The sequence below is a fragment of the Lygodium microphyllum genome, chromosome 6 (genome assembly GCF_053477565.2).
Source record: "Lygodium microphyllum isolate KBCC chromosome 6, Lygodium_microphyllum_v1.1.10, whole genome shotgun sequence".
Classification (NCBI taxonomy): Eukaryota; Viridiplantae; Streptophyta; class Polypodiopsida; order Schizaeales; family Lygodiaceae; genus Lygodium; species Lygodium microphyllum.
The window spans coordinates 74,950,716-74,968,535 of NC_141140.1; the positions used below are offsets into that span (position 1 = coordinate 74,950,716).

At 41.3% G+C, this 17,820-nt stretch overlaps 1 protein-coding gene across 8 annotated transcripts; it reads left to right on the plus strand.

The window, feature by feature from the left end:
- Positions 1-2,691: 2,691 nt before the first annotated feature.
- On the plus strand, positions 2,692-17,533 carry LOC148034688 (uncharacterized). 8 transcript variants are annotated; one of them, XM_087679655.1, is made up of 7 exons: positions 2,692-2,852; positions 3,053-3,167; positions 3,798-3,962; positions 4,094-4,262; positions 4,371-4,613; positions 4,744-4,932; positions 16,309-17,533. In XM_087679655.1, exons 2-7 carry the CDS (start codon positions 3,118-3,120, stop codon positions 16,615-16,617), a joined length of 1,125 nt encoding a protein of 374 aa, XP_087535781.1. In that variant the 5' UTR covers positions 2,692-2,852; positions 3,053-3,117; the 3' UTR covers positions 16,618-17,533. The 8 variants fall into 8 exon arrangements, with proteins under 8 accessions (XP_087535781.1, XP_087535786.1, XP_087535785.1 ...); XM_087679660.1 differs by having other exon boundaries at positions 4,134-4,262; positions 16,309-17,530; XM_087679659.1 differs by having other exon boundaries at positions 4,744-4,908; positions 16,309-17,528.
- Positions 17,534-17,820: the final 287 nt, after the last annotated feature.

The window sequence follows — 17,820 nt, forward strand, 5'->3', positions numbered from 1 at the left end:
GAGTTAAAGAAGGAAAATGTAAGTGTACACCCAAAATTGAAGAATAGCTTTTTAAGAAAAGCCTAAATGTTTGAAAGCTTCTAGGCTTTTCAAGTTTGTAACTACAAAAGCTTTCAAAAGCTTAAAGGAAAGCTTTGAGAGTTGGAAGGCCTTAAGCCTATATAAAGGGGGGAGAGTTAAGTAGTACATGCCATTCTCTTCATTACAAAATTCATCTCTTATTTGAGGAGAGAGGAAGGTCATACACAAGCGTGTGGAGATGCGTACGTCAGTTCCTTGATTATCGCGTTTGCAAGCTCAAAGGTTAGATTCAAATCTTTGTCATACATTCTTTTTAGGATTAGTTTAAACAAAATTGTCCTTCATCTTTTTAGTTTATTAAGGTTAGATTCAAATCTTCGTCATTTGTTATTTTTAGGATTAGTAAATAGTAGTGAAATGAAAATGAAAGAAAACAATCTTTTGAACGTATGGGCAAAACGAAAGCATAACGAACTTTCGAACGTACTGAAAAAAACGAAAATGTAAAACTTCAACAACAAACCGTATATTTTGAATGGATGGGGGAATGCCACCTTCTCTCATAATTATTTAATTACGAAGAGATTTGTGCCAACTCTTTTACATGCTATATAGCATGTTTTTTCATTTCATGTTCTTCGTCTTTTTAGTTTATTAAGGTTAGATTCAAATCTTCGTCATTTGCTCTTTTTAGGATTAGTAAATAGTAGTGAAACAAAAATGAAAGAAAACGATCTTTTGAACCTATGGCGAAAATGAAAGCGTAAAGAACTTTCAAACGTACTGAAAAAAACGAAAACGTAAAACTTCAATAATCTGGATATTTTGAATGGACGGAGGAATTCCACCTTCTCCCATAATTATTTAACTACGAAGAGATTTGTGCCAACTCTTCAGCATGCTATATAGCATGTTTTTTCATTTCATTTAGTTTTTTTAAGTTTTTGAAGTATTACTATTATTTATTGATTTTATTTGTTTATTTTACTAGAATTACTATTGAGAAGTCATGCTATACAATATGTTTTCTCATTTCATTTAGTTTTTTTAAGTTTTTGAAGTATTACTATTATTTATTGATTTTATTTTTTTATTTTATTAGAATTACTATTGAGAAGACATGCTATACAACATGTTTTCTCATTTCATTTAGTTTTTTTAAAGTTTTTGAAGTATTATTATTATTTATTGATTTTATTTATTAGAATTACTATTGAGAATAAAAAAATCATCATCCTTGCACATCAAAAAAATAATCTATCTTTAAAAAAAATGAAATTATGAAGTATAGCATGTTTTTCTGTGAACAAGTGTACTGCATTTTTATGATAAAAACATATTGTTCTCATCAGCATCAATGGATGCTATGAAGAAACAAAGTCACAAGGCATCCTTCAGAACTTCTAGAAAAATGAAAACTATGGCTTCTAAAAAAGCATCACTAAAACCGTTTGCTGTAACTTGGTACGACATAGAAAAATTCGAATCATCTCGGGCGACAGAATGTGAAAGCATTATTGGAAGACTAACAATGTGCACATCTTGTGGTATAGTCATAATGTAGCATCATGCTGTCAATTCGTAAAAGAACTATCCATCTACAAAAGAAATACATCTCTTATCTTTTGTTGAATAGTCAGCAAGAGATGAAACAACAAAAGAATGATTGTCAAGCACTATTCTTATCCTTGCATGCCAACAACATGGAGTCAACATGATGATAACTAAATGCCGACCATGTCTTGAAAAGAAAGAAAAAAACAAATACGTGGTGTCACTCTTACTAGGCTACACAAAATGAATTCTCAATGCAAAGCTGTTACCGCTTCAACTGTTGAGCATCATTGATACATCCATCTTGGTCTGCAAAACGACAAAAGCGATTACGAATGGAACCTTGGACCATCGATCTATTCTCGATAACCCTCTAGTCTCTTGGAATGACGGATCGCTTTCACGACCATCTACTAGAATTGATTTGACTACATTCGATATTGCGGATGTGTTTACTTTCAACATGCTACATAATCCACTAATTCAAAAGTACATGGCTATAGCAAAACATCCATATCCAAGGTTAGGGCTTTGCATCCTCAACAGGCAATCCATCGAAAATGTTATAGAGCTCAATCATGAAAACTCTCCATTTGACCCAATGCTTCAAGCAGATCAAATGAAAGATGTTATAGTTTACTCAAAAATGTAGTTGAGCCAAGCCGACGACATGCATTCTAAAGAGTCGATTAGCACGAGTTTGCATGCATCATATTATGGAATAATAACCGTCTCATTGAAAGAACGACGACGTTTAGGACAGATGGCTTGTCTGCAAGAACTTCACCTTGCCTAAATATCACCTTGGAAAATGCAATATTTCCGTTTAGGACAGATGGCTTGTCTGCAAGAACTTCACCTTGCCTAAATATCACCTTGGAAAATGAAATATTTTCGCTCTTATTCCCACGTGTCCATGGTGTCTACGACTAAAAAAAATGTAACGTTCATAATCACGATCAGTGACTCTAGCTACATATGCATACATATTCTCTTTTTGACATCCTCCATGTATTTAAACAACACAAAAACTTCTCTGCAGACGTACTTCATTTCGGAACACGATGCATGTTTAAACACCATGAGTAAAATTGTTACATAAGAGACACGCAAGAACTACGTTTAGAACTTGACACTCCTTTAGTGAGGTACACATGTCAACCTAGTTATTTTGTTTTCCGTTGGAGAGTGTGGGAGTTTCAAACGCTGACACACACACACACACACACACGGACAGAGACAGAGAGGCCCTGAGAGCTCCACCGGGCGACTAACAGGTGAGCACTGAGCAGTCTCTCTGTCTCTCTCGCTCGACTTGCTCCTTTCTTGCTGATTTTGTATCAGCGTATTTCATAACAGGATTCATCATTTAGATCTTGTAAATTTTCCGCTATGTGGAGTTTCCATTTGACCTTCAAAGCTTCAGAAATGGCTCAGCAGGATTCGCTCAATGCGCTAATTTGTTTGGAACATTCAGATCCCCTGGCTCAATTGGAGAGAGCTTGCGCGCTTTTTACCTGCTGACAATGGCTTCCTCAAGTAATGATTCTTCCCCGACTTCATCATGTACCTCGTCTCCTGTCTCCGATCAGGTCAATCATCTCTTGCTGTTGTTTCATCTTTCTTCCTGCTTTCTCCTAGAGGAGGAGATGTTGCTGTTTGTTCTGCAGTGCCACGTCTTAATTAGGTTTTGTCCTTTTTCTGTTTCACGAGGGTTTTCATATTCATCCCTGCAAAAATTTGATTATGTACTAAGTTGCCCGGCCAAAGATAGCTGCTGCACTTCTTTTTGACTTATTGCGGCTGTGAGCAAAGCTGCTTTTTTCAAGCAGATGCAGAGTTGTGCTCATTTTTTACCGATCATCAGCCGTTGCATTCAAATTTGCTTGCTGATTTTATTGTTCCTCCACCAATAACCAGTTAGGGGCAATCAAACTTCGGTTCACCGAGTACCATATGATATACTTTCTGCCTCAGATTACCAAGCCATATGCTTTTAAGCTGATGTAGTAACTGCAGGCCACTGTCTACAACCTCGCAATGCACTGCCTGCCTGCTTATAGACAACCCATGTCCCTGCTCTTAACCTTGTCTGCTAAATCTTGTTTGCGTCTTCATGTATATTTATATCTGTGTGCATGTGTCAGTGTATATATGTACAACAGATGAAGTGAATAAATTCACAACTCATTACATATAATCTGGATGCAATGTTTGATCAGAGAGTGGAGGACAGTCTGGATGACAGCTTCTGGATGGGGCTTGCTAGAAGAGCTAAATCTGTTATGGAAGATGGAGTCCAATCTCGGGGGTGTTTGGAAGAGGAACAAAAAGATTCTTTTGAGCCACAAAGAAAAAATTCTTCAAATACCCTTACTCGGCAGCAGGCAATGTTATTTTTTTGAATGCGCTTACATATGCTTATATGGGCTCAAAATCTGTGCACATGTCTGTCTGATTTATTTTTTCCAACTTTGGGGATCTGAATGCCTCGTATGTTTGTCTATTTCTGGAGCAGCATACATGACATCTATCTGCCCACTGTTCATCTGATGCAGAATCAGAACCATAAAATGTTTCCAGATGGCAAATGGAAGCGACAAGACTCAGTTGCATTGCAGAAAGGCTTGGAAGCTATTGCTTCTTCTCTATCGCTCCTAAGTGACACCCTTGGAACAGCACTCGAGGTAAAGACATGGTTTGCTTTATAGCCAGTACAGTTTGAAAGCCGTATAAAGTATTAGCTTTGTGCCACCATAAACACTAAGCTAATCCATATGGTACTGAATTTGTAGGAAGGATTGAATCTTGTGGAGAAGAAAGCCACAAACTTTATCTACACAGAACCCCCAAAAAAAGGTAGCCTCTTGGAAAAGAAGGTGGCAAGTTTGCTTTATGCAGAAAGTCAGAAAAAGAATTTGAAAACGACACCATCCCTTGAAAAAAAGTGCAGAGCTAGTCCAACATCAAAATTTCAAGTTGATTGTGAAGACCATACTGGGCCAACAAAGGATACACAACTCAAGGCTTCTCGAGATGTAATCTCCCTTTTCTTGTTTACTTTACCATTTCATGTGGATGCCATGCAACAAATGCATCAAATGGCATAGCAAGCTATAGTCTGAAACGAGAGTAGCATTCATATTGATTACTTTTTTAATTGTACAGGTAGCTATGGCCATGGCAACCAAAGCAAAATTACTTCTTCGTGAGTTGAAAAATGTCAAAGCAGATTTGACTTTCACACAAAACCGGTGTGCACAACTTGAGGAGGAAAACAAAAGGCTCAGAGAGTGTGTTGAAAAAGGTGTCAGACATGAAGAAGACGACTTGGTAAATTTTGACCTCATATTCCTAGTAGGTATCTTGCATATTTAAACAAACATATAGGGGTGAACATTGTAGTTTGTTTTTGAAAATACTAGTTTCAGCAAACTTAGCTTCAGTTCAAAACTTCAAAAGCATTGATGAGTCAAGTTGGTATGGATAGACATAGAAGTAAATTTGAAAGCATATGGTCAAGTTTATCTTTATGCGGTTTCTTGCCATGGGGCCCACAAGAGAGTCACAGATACTGCAGTATGGATATCTGGTGCTGGGTACTCATGTGTAGGCTCGTTGAAGTGGTTCAACGCATTGTTGTACTTAAAAAGGACTGTGAGACGTTTTAAAGAATTGCAGTAGATTTCTTTGGTGGGAAAAAAATATCCATGAGACTGATATTGTAACGAGAATTGATTGTTTGTGTATTGGCAGACTATGTTTATTCACGCTACATGTATATTGCCGTTCCATCCGGTAATAAAGGTTGATTTGTATGGCTGCTAGTTGTATCATGGATAGACCATTCCAATCACATTAGTTATGCTTTAATCCATTGAGAGATTCTAGGATAAGTTCTGTTTTTGGAAAATGTCATATTAAATTGGAATTTGTCCAAGAACGAACCAAATGCGAGTTGTAAGGAAACCTATTTTGAGTTTGAGAAATTGGAAGATGGGGATCTCCAACAGCAATGCATATTTTGTGAAAAATTGTTACTCCATGAGGAGATTGGGTGTGCCTTTTAGAGCAACAATGGCTTCATGTGTGAGGGCCTTTTGGGGTGACAATTGGTTTGTGTGCGCTCTTGTGCCAAGAGATTGTTCCTACCATAGCATTCAAGTTTTGAGACAATATGGAGGATAATGAAGGAACCTTCACCTTGAGTTGCAAATAGTTGAACATGGCAGCAACTCAAAACTGTTCTCCAAGACTATGCCATGTCAATAATCCAACTCTCTTTGCACCAAATTTTCCTTAAGTGCTTGCATAAGAAAGGCCTTAGCTAAATTACCCTCGAACAAAACCCTCTAGTTTACTTGCTCACACACTTGTGTGTACTGTCTTGAATGGAAATAGAAGAAAATGCACTAAAGTAGCTAACCATTGGGTCAGTATCCATCACACCTCTCAGTTAAAGAGCTTATTTGAAAAAGACTTAAGTGGCTTGTAGAAAGATGGGAGGGTTTGCAGGGAGGAACATAAAGTGTGCATGGCAAAAACAGAGACAATGAATGAATTTAGAAACTCAGAGAATGAAAATGACAAATTATGTACAATGATGTCATGGTGGAGCCTTGGGGTTCCATGTCTCATGGACCGGTATTGAGGTGAGCATGGACTAGTCAACAACATTGAACACGGCTCAAAGATGACTGGCTTTTGGACTGACCAAGCGGTAGCATCTAAAAAGGGATCTGTGCTTTGTAGGAAGTGAAATCCAGTCCTCCAGCAGAAAGGTGTTGATGACAAATATGAAAGCTGCTCCAGAGGTAGATAACAGCAGTGTAAGAAGCCTTGAATGCTGGAAATGCAGAATGTGCTGATCTGATGATTTTGTCAGGACTCAGGACTCTGAACGAAGGCAGGTGGCTGGGTGAACAGCAAGGTGACCTGCCTATCCAGAAAACGCTGATGTAGCAGCAGGTATATACCTCCAAAAAGCAAAACATAAAGCTTAGAAGGTAGTTGACCACTGAAAAAGATGCTGGGATGCAGGGCAGCCTGTTCTGCAATGAAACACCACAGGATGGCCTGATGTAGATCACTACTGGAGCAGTCCATGAACAGCTGGCAGAGTGCAGCAATGGAACGCAGGGTGGCCTGATGTAGATCACTGCTGCAGTCCATTAACAGCTGGTAGAGTGCAGGATGATAAAATGCAGCTGAGGAAGTGGCTGAAAACAGGTTGCCTGTGTGGACAGAGGACATAGGCAGCTATACGGACTGTAGATAGTAAATATGATGTAGCAAGAGTCCTCCAAACGTGGTCACCTGCTGATGAAGACCTGATGACCTGATGAAAAGGTGGGCAGCACTTTGAGAAGCCTCCACAAACTGATATCCTCCTCCGCGAGGGGTGCAAATAGTAGTGAGACTCGAGAGTGAGTGCTGAAATGAAAAATCAGTGGAAGTGAGGATGAATGCCCACAACACGCCCTTTTATAGGGGATTTTGGTGTACATGTCCTATTGTGTAAAATAAAAGCCAATAAATGCAAATAAAGGCTTTTTGGTTCTTTTAATGTAGAGAAAAGCTGGCATTAATGCACTACGATCAATTGTTAGTGCATCCCATGATTTTGGTTGCTTAATGTGGCTTTTTCTAAGAAACAATTGGAGGAGTAAGGAGGTTTAGGAGAGTTCAACAGCTATAGCTCCATAGGGAACACTATCATCTATAAATATTGTGTGTGGTTGTGACCTTGGTAGACATAGACACAATCATTGATTGCATTGTAAAGTTTAAACATGAAGCATGTTAAATTTACTTCTATATTTACCCAATCCTTCCAGGGAGTACCAATTAGGAAGATGTGCAAATTTGTACCAACCCTTTGGCTATGGGACTACTCCAAGAGGTAGGTTTGACAAGTCACTTCTCATGGTTGTTAGTTCTTGATTAAGTGGAAATACAAAGCAACCACACACTCCTTCAGATTGAAGCTAGAACATATGGAGTAAACAAAAGGTAGCTCAAATGATAGCTTGTATGACGATAAGCGTATAATGAATGAAAAACAAGCTTATCTCCAAGGTACAAAAGTACCATTGTGTAAAAGGATGGTCACATGAGAAAAAAATCCCCTTTTAGTAAGAGGGTAAGATGTGCTTGTTTGCTAAAGCATATTTACACTTCTACAAGAGGAATAGCAGGTGCAACTAGAGTGAACCATAGTGAACCATACTCACACTGACAAAAGGAATAGCAGGTGCAATTGGAGTGAACCATATGAATAGATACATGGTTGAGAGGCTAGTCTTTTAAAAGTAGCAAGCCATAAAGCGTTATGGAAGATTGTACACTTTTCTTGAAAAAGAGCTATTGTGAACATATTTATACTTCAACAAGAGGAATAGCAAGTGCAACTGGAGTGAACCATATCAACAAATATATGGTTGAGAGGAATAGCACTTCTACAAGAGGAATAGCAGGTGCCATTGGAGTGAACCATATGAACAGATATATAGTTGAGAGGAATAGTGAACTATATTCACACTTCTACCAAAGGGATAGCAGGTGCAATTAGAGTGAACCATATGAATAGATACATGGTTGAGAGGTTAGTCTCTTAAAAGTAGCAAGCCATAAAGCTTTATGGAAGATTGTACACTTTTCTTGAAATAGAGCTATTGTGAATATATTTGCCGCATTGTCTTATGTAGGCACATGGATCAAGTGAGTCTCACTAGTTCGAAGCCTTGCTCAGATGTAGTCTGTAGTAGACCGTCGGTGGTCTACATCGCTAGCCCAATCCGAGTCACTCCAACCTGCAAGGATCAGATTTGAAGCAGTTGTACCTGCGGGATAAGAAATCCCTAAGTCAGAAGTCCCCCTCAAATATCGAAGAATCCTTAGGGCAGCCTGCCAATGCACCTGTTTGGGTTCCGTCATAAACCCTACCAAAAAACCCATAACAAAACAAAGATCAATACGAGTGTTGAGAAGCCAAATCAAGGATCCAATCAACTAACGGTAGCGGGAAGCATCCAACACGGGAGAATTTGAGTGTGAAGTGGCCTTCCAATTCGGATCCATAGGAGTAGTAATGGGCCGGCAAGTCTCCATCTCAAAAGTCACCAAGAGCTCCTGAATGTACCTTTGTTGAGAGATGAAAATCCCCCTCTAAGACTAATAAATCTCATGACCCAAGAAGAAATGAAGAAGCCCCAAATCCGTCATCTCAAATACCTAATGTAAAGTTGTCTTGGTCTCTCGGACCTCCTATGCATGATCCCCTGTTAAAAGCAAATAATCAACATATAACACAAACAACACACGACCAACCGTGTGCACATAAAGCTGCGGATCGGCCTTGGAGTGCCGATATTCCAACTTCGATTGAAGGAACGAGTCAATCTTCTCGTTCCATGCACGCGGAGCCTGCTTGAGGCCATACAAGGCCTCCTTCAACCTGCAAACTTTCCCATCCGAGGATCCAAAGCTAGGAGGCTGCTCAACATGGATCTCCTCTTGCAAGTTCCCATTAAGAAAGGCCGACTTTACATCCAACTGATAAATAGGCCATTTTCTATGGCCAGCCAAGGCAAGAACAACTCGAATAGTCGCCATATGAGTAGTGGGGGCAAAAGTATCATGGAAATCAATGCCTGGGCGTCGAGCAAAACCTTTAGCAACAAGGCAATTGTCCAAAGAACCATCGCTAAGGTACTTGGTCTTGAAGATCCACTTGACGCCAATCACCTTCTCGTGAGAGGGACGAGGCACAAGAGACCAAGTGCCATTCCTCTCAATAGCCTCCAACTTGGCTTCCATGGCCTTTCGCCAATGATCAGACTGCAAAGCCTCCTTCACTGAAGTGGACTCACGATCATGCATAACATGGGTCAACAAACAATAGTTGGAGTAAACAAGCTGCGAAGAATGTGCTTGGTTCCTTCGTGACCGCTGCGGTCCATCCTGCGGTTCCCACTCCTTAGGGACCCCCTCGATCCCTGAATCTCGGAGTGTGTCACGAGTCCAACGAGGAGGAGGACGAATCTCTCCCCGTTGCTCTTCATCTCTTGAAGACTCATGAATATCCACCGGCGGAAGCTCCTTGGGGATTACCGGTGGAAGGGAAGACTCTGAATCAGAAGAAGAATCTCCATCAAGAGCCTCAAAGGAACTGTCTCGGGAGCCCAACACTCCCTTGGATCTCTTAGGACGGGGTGCTTCTCACCTCCCTTTGTGGCCGGAACTTCCATAAACCGCACATCTCGGCTTGTGTAGACATCTCGCTTGATGAGATCAAACAAACGATAACCTTGGGACTGGGAGCTATAGCCGACAAAAACCTGTCGTTGGGAAGTTCCCCTGGATCTCCAAGGACGGGGTGCTCCTCATCCCCCTCTGTGGCCAAAACTTCCACAAATCGCACATCTTAGCTCGTGTAGATATCTTGCTTGACGGAATCAAACAAACGATAACCTTGGGACTGGGAGCTATAGCCAACAAAAACGTATTGTCGGAAAGTCGTCTTGAACTTATCACGCTACGTCTTCGGAATGTGCACATAAGTGTCACACCCAAAGATCTTGAAATAAGAGACATCAGGCTTAGTCTCGAAATAAGCCTCAAAAGGTGTCATCCTATCGATGGCTGAAGTGGGAGATCGATTGAGGATGTGAACTGTGGTAGCCACTACCTCGGTCCACAGAAACTGAGGTGTCTGTCGGTGCTCCATCATGGTGCGTGCCATCTTGACCACACTTCAGTTCTTCTGCTCCAAAATGCCATTCTCTTGGGGAGTGTTGGTGTTAGCAAACTCCATGTGAATGACCTCATCTGCACAAAAATGAGCAAACTCATGAGACATAAATTCACCTCCCTTCTCTGAACGCAAGGTCTTCAGTTGCTGGCCGGAACGGTTCTCCTCAAAGAGAAGCCAATCCTTGAAATGAGAGAAAGCCTCCGACTTCAAAGTCAAGAAATAGGCCCAAGTCATCCTGTTGTAGTCATCTACGATCAACATGAAGTACAAGCTCCCCTTCAGGGACTTGGTCCTTATCAGGCCACAAAGATCCGTAGATACAAGCTCCATGGGTGAAGTAGACCGCCTAGAAGCTTTGTTGGGAATCGCATCCCAATACAGTTTCCCACGAATGCAGGAGACACACGGTTGATGGCTCACCACTATGTCCGGCAAGCCTTAGACAAATGATCCTCGCGATGCCTTTCGAAGGTACTTGTAGTTCAGGTGGCCAAACTGAGCATGCCATAGCTCGGACTGTGTCTGAGAAGTAAGAAGAAGAGAAGTAAGAGCTGAAGAAGACTTCAATTTGTAGACGCCGTTTTCCTCATACCCTGCAGAGAGAACCTTCCTCGATCCACGATCAAGGACGCGAACAGTATCATTGTCAAACTCCACCAAGAGGCCAAGAGCACAAATCTTATGAACCGAAAGTAAATGATACCCCAATCCTGGTACATACAATATCTCAGAGGTGTGGGTACAACCACGTCCATCTGGAATAAGCTGCATCTCACCCCACGCAGCAATAGACACAGAAAGCTTGTCTCCAATGAGAATCTGCCCACGCGAAGGTCGCAAATGGGCAACACTAACAGAAGGAGTCATGTGCCGTGAGGCACCACTGTCCACAATTCACTCTCGAGCTTGGGGAGCTGTCATCACAGCATCAGAAGTTTTCGGTGTGGAGTCCTCAATGACTGCTAAGTGTAGAAAAGCAGCTGATGAGGGTGCAACCACCGCTCTAGATACCTTCGTGTCCTTCTTCTTGGTATCCTTCTTGTTTTTGTCGGGGCAATCCTTCTTCTAGTGACTAGTCTTTCCACAAATATGGCAAGTCGATTCCTTCTCCTTGTTCTTCTTGGATTTGTTGTCCTCCTCCTTTTTTTAGTCCTTCCCTTTCTTCTGAGAGGCTTGACCAACCAATGCCTCCGATTTGGAAGTGTTCTGTCCCTTCAATTGTTTCTCTTGGTCTAAGATCATAGGAATCAACTCTTCCCACCGAAGAGTCAACTTCTGCTCTGATGCAATAAGAGCGGAATAAAAAGTACCGAATCATGGCGGCAACTGGAATAGTAAAGTGATTGCCATGTCTTCGGAGGAAATAGGCTTCCCCGCATTTTGAACCTGCATCTAAAGCTACCGAAGCTTGTTGATGTGTTCCTGAAGCGAAGAAGACTTATTCATGGACAAAGTCCGCGTCTGCACCTCCAAAGAAACCCTCTTCATCAGGGTCATCCGGTTGTACATCTGGTCGATCTCCAGCTATATCTCTCGAGCCACCGTCAAGTGCTCGATGTGAGCTATCACGGCTGTAGTGCAAGACAGAAACAAAAAAGATCGAATCTTGGCATTTAGTTTGTCCCAATGAGATTGAGCCTTGGTCAACTCCGCACGAGCATTGGAAGAGAGTTTGGACTCATCCCTCATCGAGGGCCTGTTAATCTCCTCCATCACCAGTTCCGCCAAATCATAAGACTCCAAAATGGCCAACATCATTACCCGCCAAATCCGATAATTGTCACCATCAAGCTTTTGATCCGATGGAAGAGCTGGTGGGACAGGCACCTTCCTGTCCATGATCGCCTAGAACTCCAAATCAGTCTCTGTAGACATGTTAACCTGCAATACTTGCACAAACGCAAAATCAGCCCCCTCTGACTGTGAAAACGCAGCCTTCTAGGGCTGGTTCCTCCATTGCCCAAACCTTCTCCACCCGTCGAAGGCGATGAAAAGGTAAAATCTGCAATGGAAGGTCTCAAACGCAGCCTTCCTCCCCTTTGAACAGCAATAACCTGCAGCAAATTCGCCAATTAGACTCCTTTTCTGCACACCCACTCTTGCTTCAGCCTTGATCGTATGCGCAGCCCTCCCGCTCGCCCTCGAATCCTGGAAACGCAGCCTTGTGTCGCGCTGAAATCTCCTCTTCAGATAGGTTTGACCCTTAGTCAGTCCATCTTCACCGCCTTGATACCATGTCAGAGTGGAGCGATGCGGAAGCGTAGGACAAAGTCTGAGAGAGAGTGAACACAGAGAGAAGAGAGAGAGAGAAAAGGAGACAGCATAAACGTAGAAAATCTGCGGTGTAGTATACTGTATAAGAGTGCATAAATGCACAAGGGGGCAGAGGAAATATCTGCGTATGTCTCCGACTTGATAACCTCGATCTCCATCAGCCCGAGCACAGTCTGTCTCAGCCAACAGATCCCAAGATCAGAATCTGAAATAATGAATGCTGGAGGGTGCCACAAAACCGACTATAAATAGCTGAAAAATAGGAATTCCCAGCACCAGGTTGGCTGCATTTAATGCAGCATGCAGCCGACTGCAGAAAACTGGCCGACTGCAAAATCTGTACCATGTGGCACCCTGTCCGACCAGCTGATGTGGCATCCACTCCGGCGATACTGCTCTGCTGTCCGACTGGCCGACTGTCCAGGAAATGACACTGTCTAACAGATGATAGATCAATTTTCCTTGGGGGTGAATGTCTTGCCTAAGAAATTACTTGATTGGATATCCACATGCATTGTTGAAAAATTTTTCTATTGAAAACCACAAGCATGGCCTTTTCATGTGTGTCTAAAGGTTGCTGAGACAGTCACATTACCCATGATTTCAAATGACTTTAAATTTGCTTCTTTGGTTGAAGACTACTTTGTGAGAAACCACATAATCTATTCATTTCGTGCTTTGGAAAAATGATTGTACGTATTTTGGCTTTTCTTAGATTTCTTGGAATCATATCTAGATTCTATACATACATACCTAAAAGAATGGGGAATGGACCAATTTTAGATTCTATGCGTACCTAAAAGAATGGTAGCACTCTGATGGTTTTTGTTTGAAGCCATGTGTGTTGGTTAGCAGCCTTGGGTTTCTACAGCAAGATTGTTTTTGGCAGATGTGAGTGTTTTTCATGGCAATATCCAAATTTTGATCTCATGGTGGCAAGTTATTGCTGATCAGTGTATGAACCTTAAATTTTCCATAGTATTGATTCATTTAGTCGGTTGTTAAAAAGTGGTGCTTGAGAAGTCTTCATGGTATCCAAGTGTTGCTCACTTGCAAGCCAATTCTCTGTAAGTTGAATTGCTAGTTACTTCTAAGATTTTTTCATAGGAAGAAAAACAAGAAACTTAGCCTATTGCTGATCAGTGTATGAACCTTAAATTTTCCATAGTATTGATTCATTTAGTCGGTTGTTAAAAAGTGGTGCTTGAGAAGTCTTCATGGTATCCAAGTGTTGCTCACTTGCAAGCCAATTCTCTGTAAGTTGAATTGCTAGTTACTTCTAAGATTTTTTCATAGGAAGAAAAACAAGAAACTTAGCCTATGTTGAATAGAATGGCAAGGCTTGGGCTGATTTCTATTGCTAATATGCTTTTGCTTGTTGTAGGTAAACCTTGATGTTATTTCGGTCGGTTCCATAGATTTTTCACATCCCTTGCTTGGTCTATGTTGAATAGAATGGCAAAACTGGGCTGATTTGTATTGCTAATGCACTTTTGCGTGCTTGGCAAACCTTGATGTCATTTCGGTTAGTTTAATGGATTTTTTCATGTCCCAAAGGGATAACATAACCTATGGGAAACCATTTCAACATACATCCTTGTGTTTTTGGCAGCCCTTGCCTCGCTTAGACGAGAGAGAGAGAGAGAGAGAGAGAGAGAGAGAGAGAGAGTCAATCACTTATAATGATCATATTGTTGTGCTAAAAATGCACAAGATGGGTTGAAATAGAAAATACTAGGACTTAGTGTCTTAAGTATGCTAGCAAACACTAGCCCTAATTGTGCTAGGTATACTAAGCATTTTAATTCTCTTGAGTGACAATTTAGACTAGCTAGGAAGCCTAGATCAAACAAATGGCATCAATGGGTAGCCCATGAGATGTTTGATGGCCAACAAACCCATTCTCCATGGTATGGGCTGATAAATCTAGGAGAATATCAAAATTGAGAATGTTATATGGTCATGGTTGGATTCCTTGAATTGAAAGCCTAAGCTGTTATATGGTCATGGTTGCATTCCTTGAATTGAAAGCCTATAGAAGCTGTCCAATATTTTTGGATTGTCATAATAATGCCCCCCTGAATGATGTCAAATTGAATGCCCAAATAGTAATGAAGTAGATCCAAATCTGTCATGGTAAATGTTTGTTGTAAATTGTGCTTAAGGGTAACCCCAAGGAGCTTGCTTTAAACCATAAATAGCTTTCTTCAAACTGCATACCTTGGCTTTGAAGCTTGGAGGTTGAGTGACATAAATCTCTTTGGTCAAATAGCCATGGAGGAAGGTAGTCTTGGTGTCCAGCTCAGGGGTTCTTCATTGCATGTTGTAGCCACCAAAGCTCATGCCAAGAGGTGTACCTGTTCTTGTCAAGCTTCAGCTCATGTAAGGGTAGCCAATGGAAGGTACTGCTTGTTGTCCATTAAGGTCCTGAGCAGCCATCTAGGGACATGTTTGGGCTGCTATATGTTAGCCCATACTTGCTCCAAAGCATCATGAATGGTATGCTGATCTTGGTGGTACATTAGGCAGAAGTTGCTGCTGCAAATCAAAGACTAAATTAGAGTCAGTGAAATGACCTGCAATTGGTTGAGATGCCTAAAGAGGCTCATTAACTGTGGAACCACTAGAGAACAAAGGTAAGCCACCCTAGTAAGTTGTTAATACATCTGAATCTTTAGTAGTGTGTTGATTTGACAGTTTCAGCAAAGATAGCATCTCTATGGTTAAGAACCTTGCTTGTTGAGGGGTGAAGTGAAACAGGTGATACCCTTTGCTTTTGGCACCACACAGCCAATAAAAATGTATTAGACAGCCTTGTTATCAAGCTTATGCCTCTATTGAGAAGTCACATGAGCATCTGCCAAAGATCCAAAAGTCAAGACGGAGGGCTTAGATTCAAATTTCAGTCCGAGCCTCATAAGGAGTAACGGTCTTCAGGGCCCTTGTTGGGCACCTAGGACTAAGCATCCTAACTGTTCTAGTGAACCCTAGCTGTAAGTGTTCTAACTGTCCTAAGTGACAGTTCAGACTAGCTAGGCAACGCAAATCAGGGGACAAAGGGCTTCAATGGCAACTCTAATTTATATGTCACTCCCCTTGTTGCAATTTGCTTTCCTGATTGTGCGATTCAGGTTCTTTGTTTCAGAATTCAAGGCTTCTTCATCTAAGTAAATGGCAGGGACCGTTTAGTTACATAGTGTTTCTTTCTCATGGAATTGCTGGGCTGAAATTGTAGTAAAGAAATTAAGTGGCTGATAGAACCTGGATCAAGGACTGTAATGTTTTGGCAATGTTAACTTAAATTTAAATCGAAGTGATCAAGCCTGATGCCTTAATAAAGCATCCTTTTTCAAGGGCTATATTCTTGACAATGGGTTATAGGGCCCCTTTTGACTTCCTTCGTGTCTTAGAAAATGTCTCCTTTTCAAGGATGTAGCAAGGACTGCATCCTTTAAAAGGTGACATCTCAAGGTCACAGTCAAGGACAGCCCTGAGCATGATCCCACACAGAGACTAAAGTGAATTGACCAGTATTTCTTATGTCTCTTGACCAGTATTTCCTACATCTTTTGTATGTTCAGTTCCCTGTATGGTTATACTAGTGTAATGAGGGGCTGCTGGAATGGATACTTTTCTGTGAGAGAGAGAGAGAGAGAGCATATTACCAGGACTGACATATGCTTCTGCTATGCTGCACTTCGCAGGTAAGGCTTCAGCTTGAGGCCCTTCTAGCAGAGAAGGCAAGGTTGACACAGGAAAATGCTGCTTATGCCAGGGAGAATCAATTCTTACATGAGATTGTGCAGTATCATCAGCTTAAGTTGCGAAGTGTTGCTCTTGCGGATGAGATCCTGATGAGTGATATGGCAGAGCTTGATATGGATGGAACTGTTGATCTGGAGTTCTTGCCTGATGAGAAGGATATAGTGGCCCTGGAAGAATCTGTTAAGATTGCAGACCAGCAAGGCTTCCAAGTTGATTATTCTTCTTCAGAAATTCAGAAACCTATCTAAATGTGATTACTCCCTTTGCAGCTGTTCATTTTAATTTAAAGCTGTGCGCTGCAGGTTGGTTTTTGAAAGGGCTTGATTTGAGTGTTGATGAGAAGGTAAAGCAAAGCAATGGACTTTTACTGTGAACAGAGTTACTTTCTGCTGGCAGGGTCACAGATTTCTTTTAGCAGGCACAGTTTTCAAAGGCCAGTTTTAAGCTTGGAAGATAGTCACATACTCTGTTTGACTTTCTTCTGAAATGTCCATGTGCTGAAAAGATGAATAGTCTGTGCTAGAGTGCTTCCTCATAGCACTCCAGTTGTAGATAAGCATGTACGACATTTACATGGTGCAGCTTTTATGAAATGTTACCAGCTGGCTGTTCTCAAATGGAGAAGAGGTCCAGAGCATTTCAATTTGAAAAATGGCATTGTGAATCATGTGGTCCTCCAGCCTCCAACCTACAGATCCTAATCTTGATTTACTGTGGATCTTGGCCAAGTTTGCCATTTTCTAATGGCCAGGCCAGCCTATGGATCCTAATCTTGATTTACTGTGGATCTTGGCCGAGATTGCTATTTTCTAATGGCTATAAGGTCCTGAAACATTGTTGTAGTTGTCAAACTGTCAGTATATTGAATCCTGTGTATCAAATGTGGCATTTACCTGAGGGTTTGCTTTGAAAATTTGGCACTGCAAAGATGGTGCAACGTGTTACAAAGAAAATCTGAGACTGATGCTTGACATCTTGGAAGGTTTTGTATAGCTCCCAAATACGTTTCCAGTAAAGACTGCACTCTATAAGACTTTCTGGTAGGCTCTACACTGTCCTTGATGCTGTAAGCCCTTAATGTGCGTAATTTGTCAACTGAAATTTGAAAGAGCAGGCCTTCTTGTTCCATCTTTGTTTGGACATAAAGAAGCAATAACCTCAACATGTGTACTTGCAGAAGAACTTGCTGTCTATTAGATTATTATCATTTGTTTTGGTGTTATATAAGATGGGGGAACTCCTATCTAGCCGAGTCATGATCTACAAAACCTTACAATTAAGATAAAGGGGAGACTAATGCGAGAAACTCATTATTGTGGGCATACTTGGATTGTACTAAAGCAAATCCAGAGAATTGGTATGAAAGTTACTGCTGGCTTTGGGAGGGTTGAGAGTAGAATTGGTCGAACCCTAAACCCCAAACCCTAAACACCCCCCATGGTGCTCTCAAC

Bases quoted from the DNA above. Each gene is read 5' to 3' on its own strand.
- LOC148034688 (XM_087679655.1), top strand. From the start codon at position 3,118: ATGATTCTTCCCCGACTTCATCATGTACCTCGTCTCCTGTCTCCGATC. The intron at 4,263-4,370 runs GTAAAGACATGG...CTGAATTTGTAG, and splicing joins CCCTTGGAACAGCACTCGAG to GAAGGATTGAATCTTGTGGA. The intron at 4,933-16,308 runs GTAGGTATCTTG...TGCACTTCGCAG, and splicing joins ATTTTGACCTCATATTCCTA to GTAAGGCTTCAGCTTGAGGC.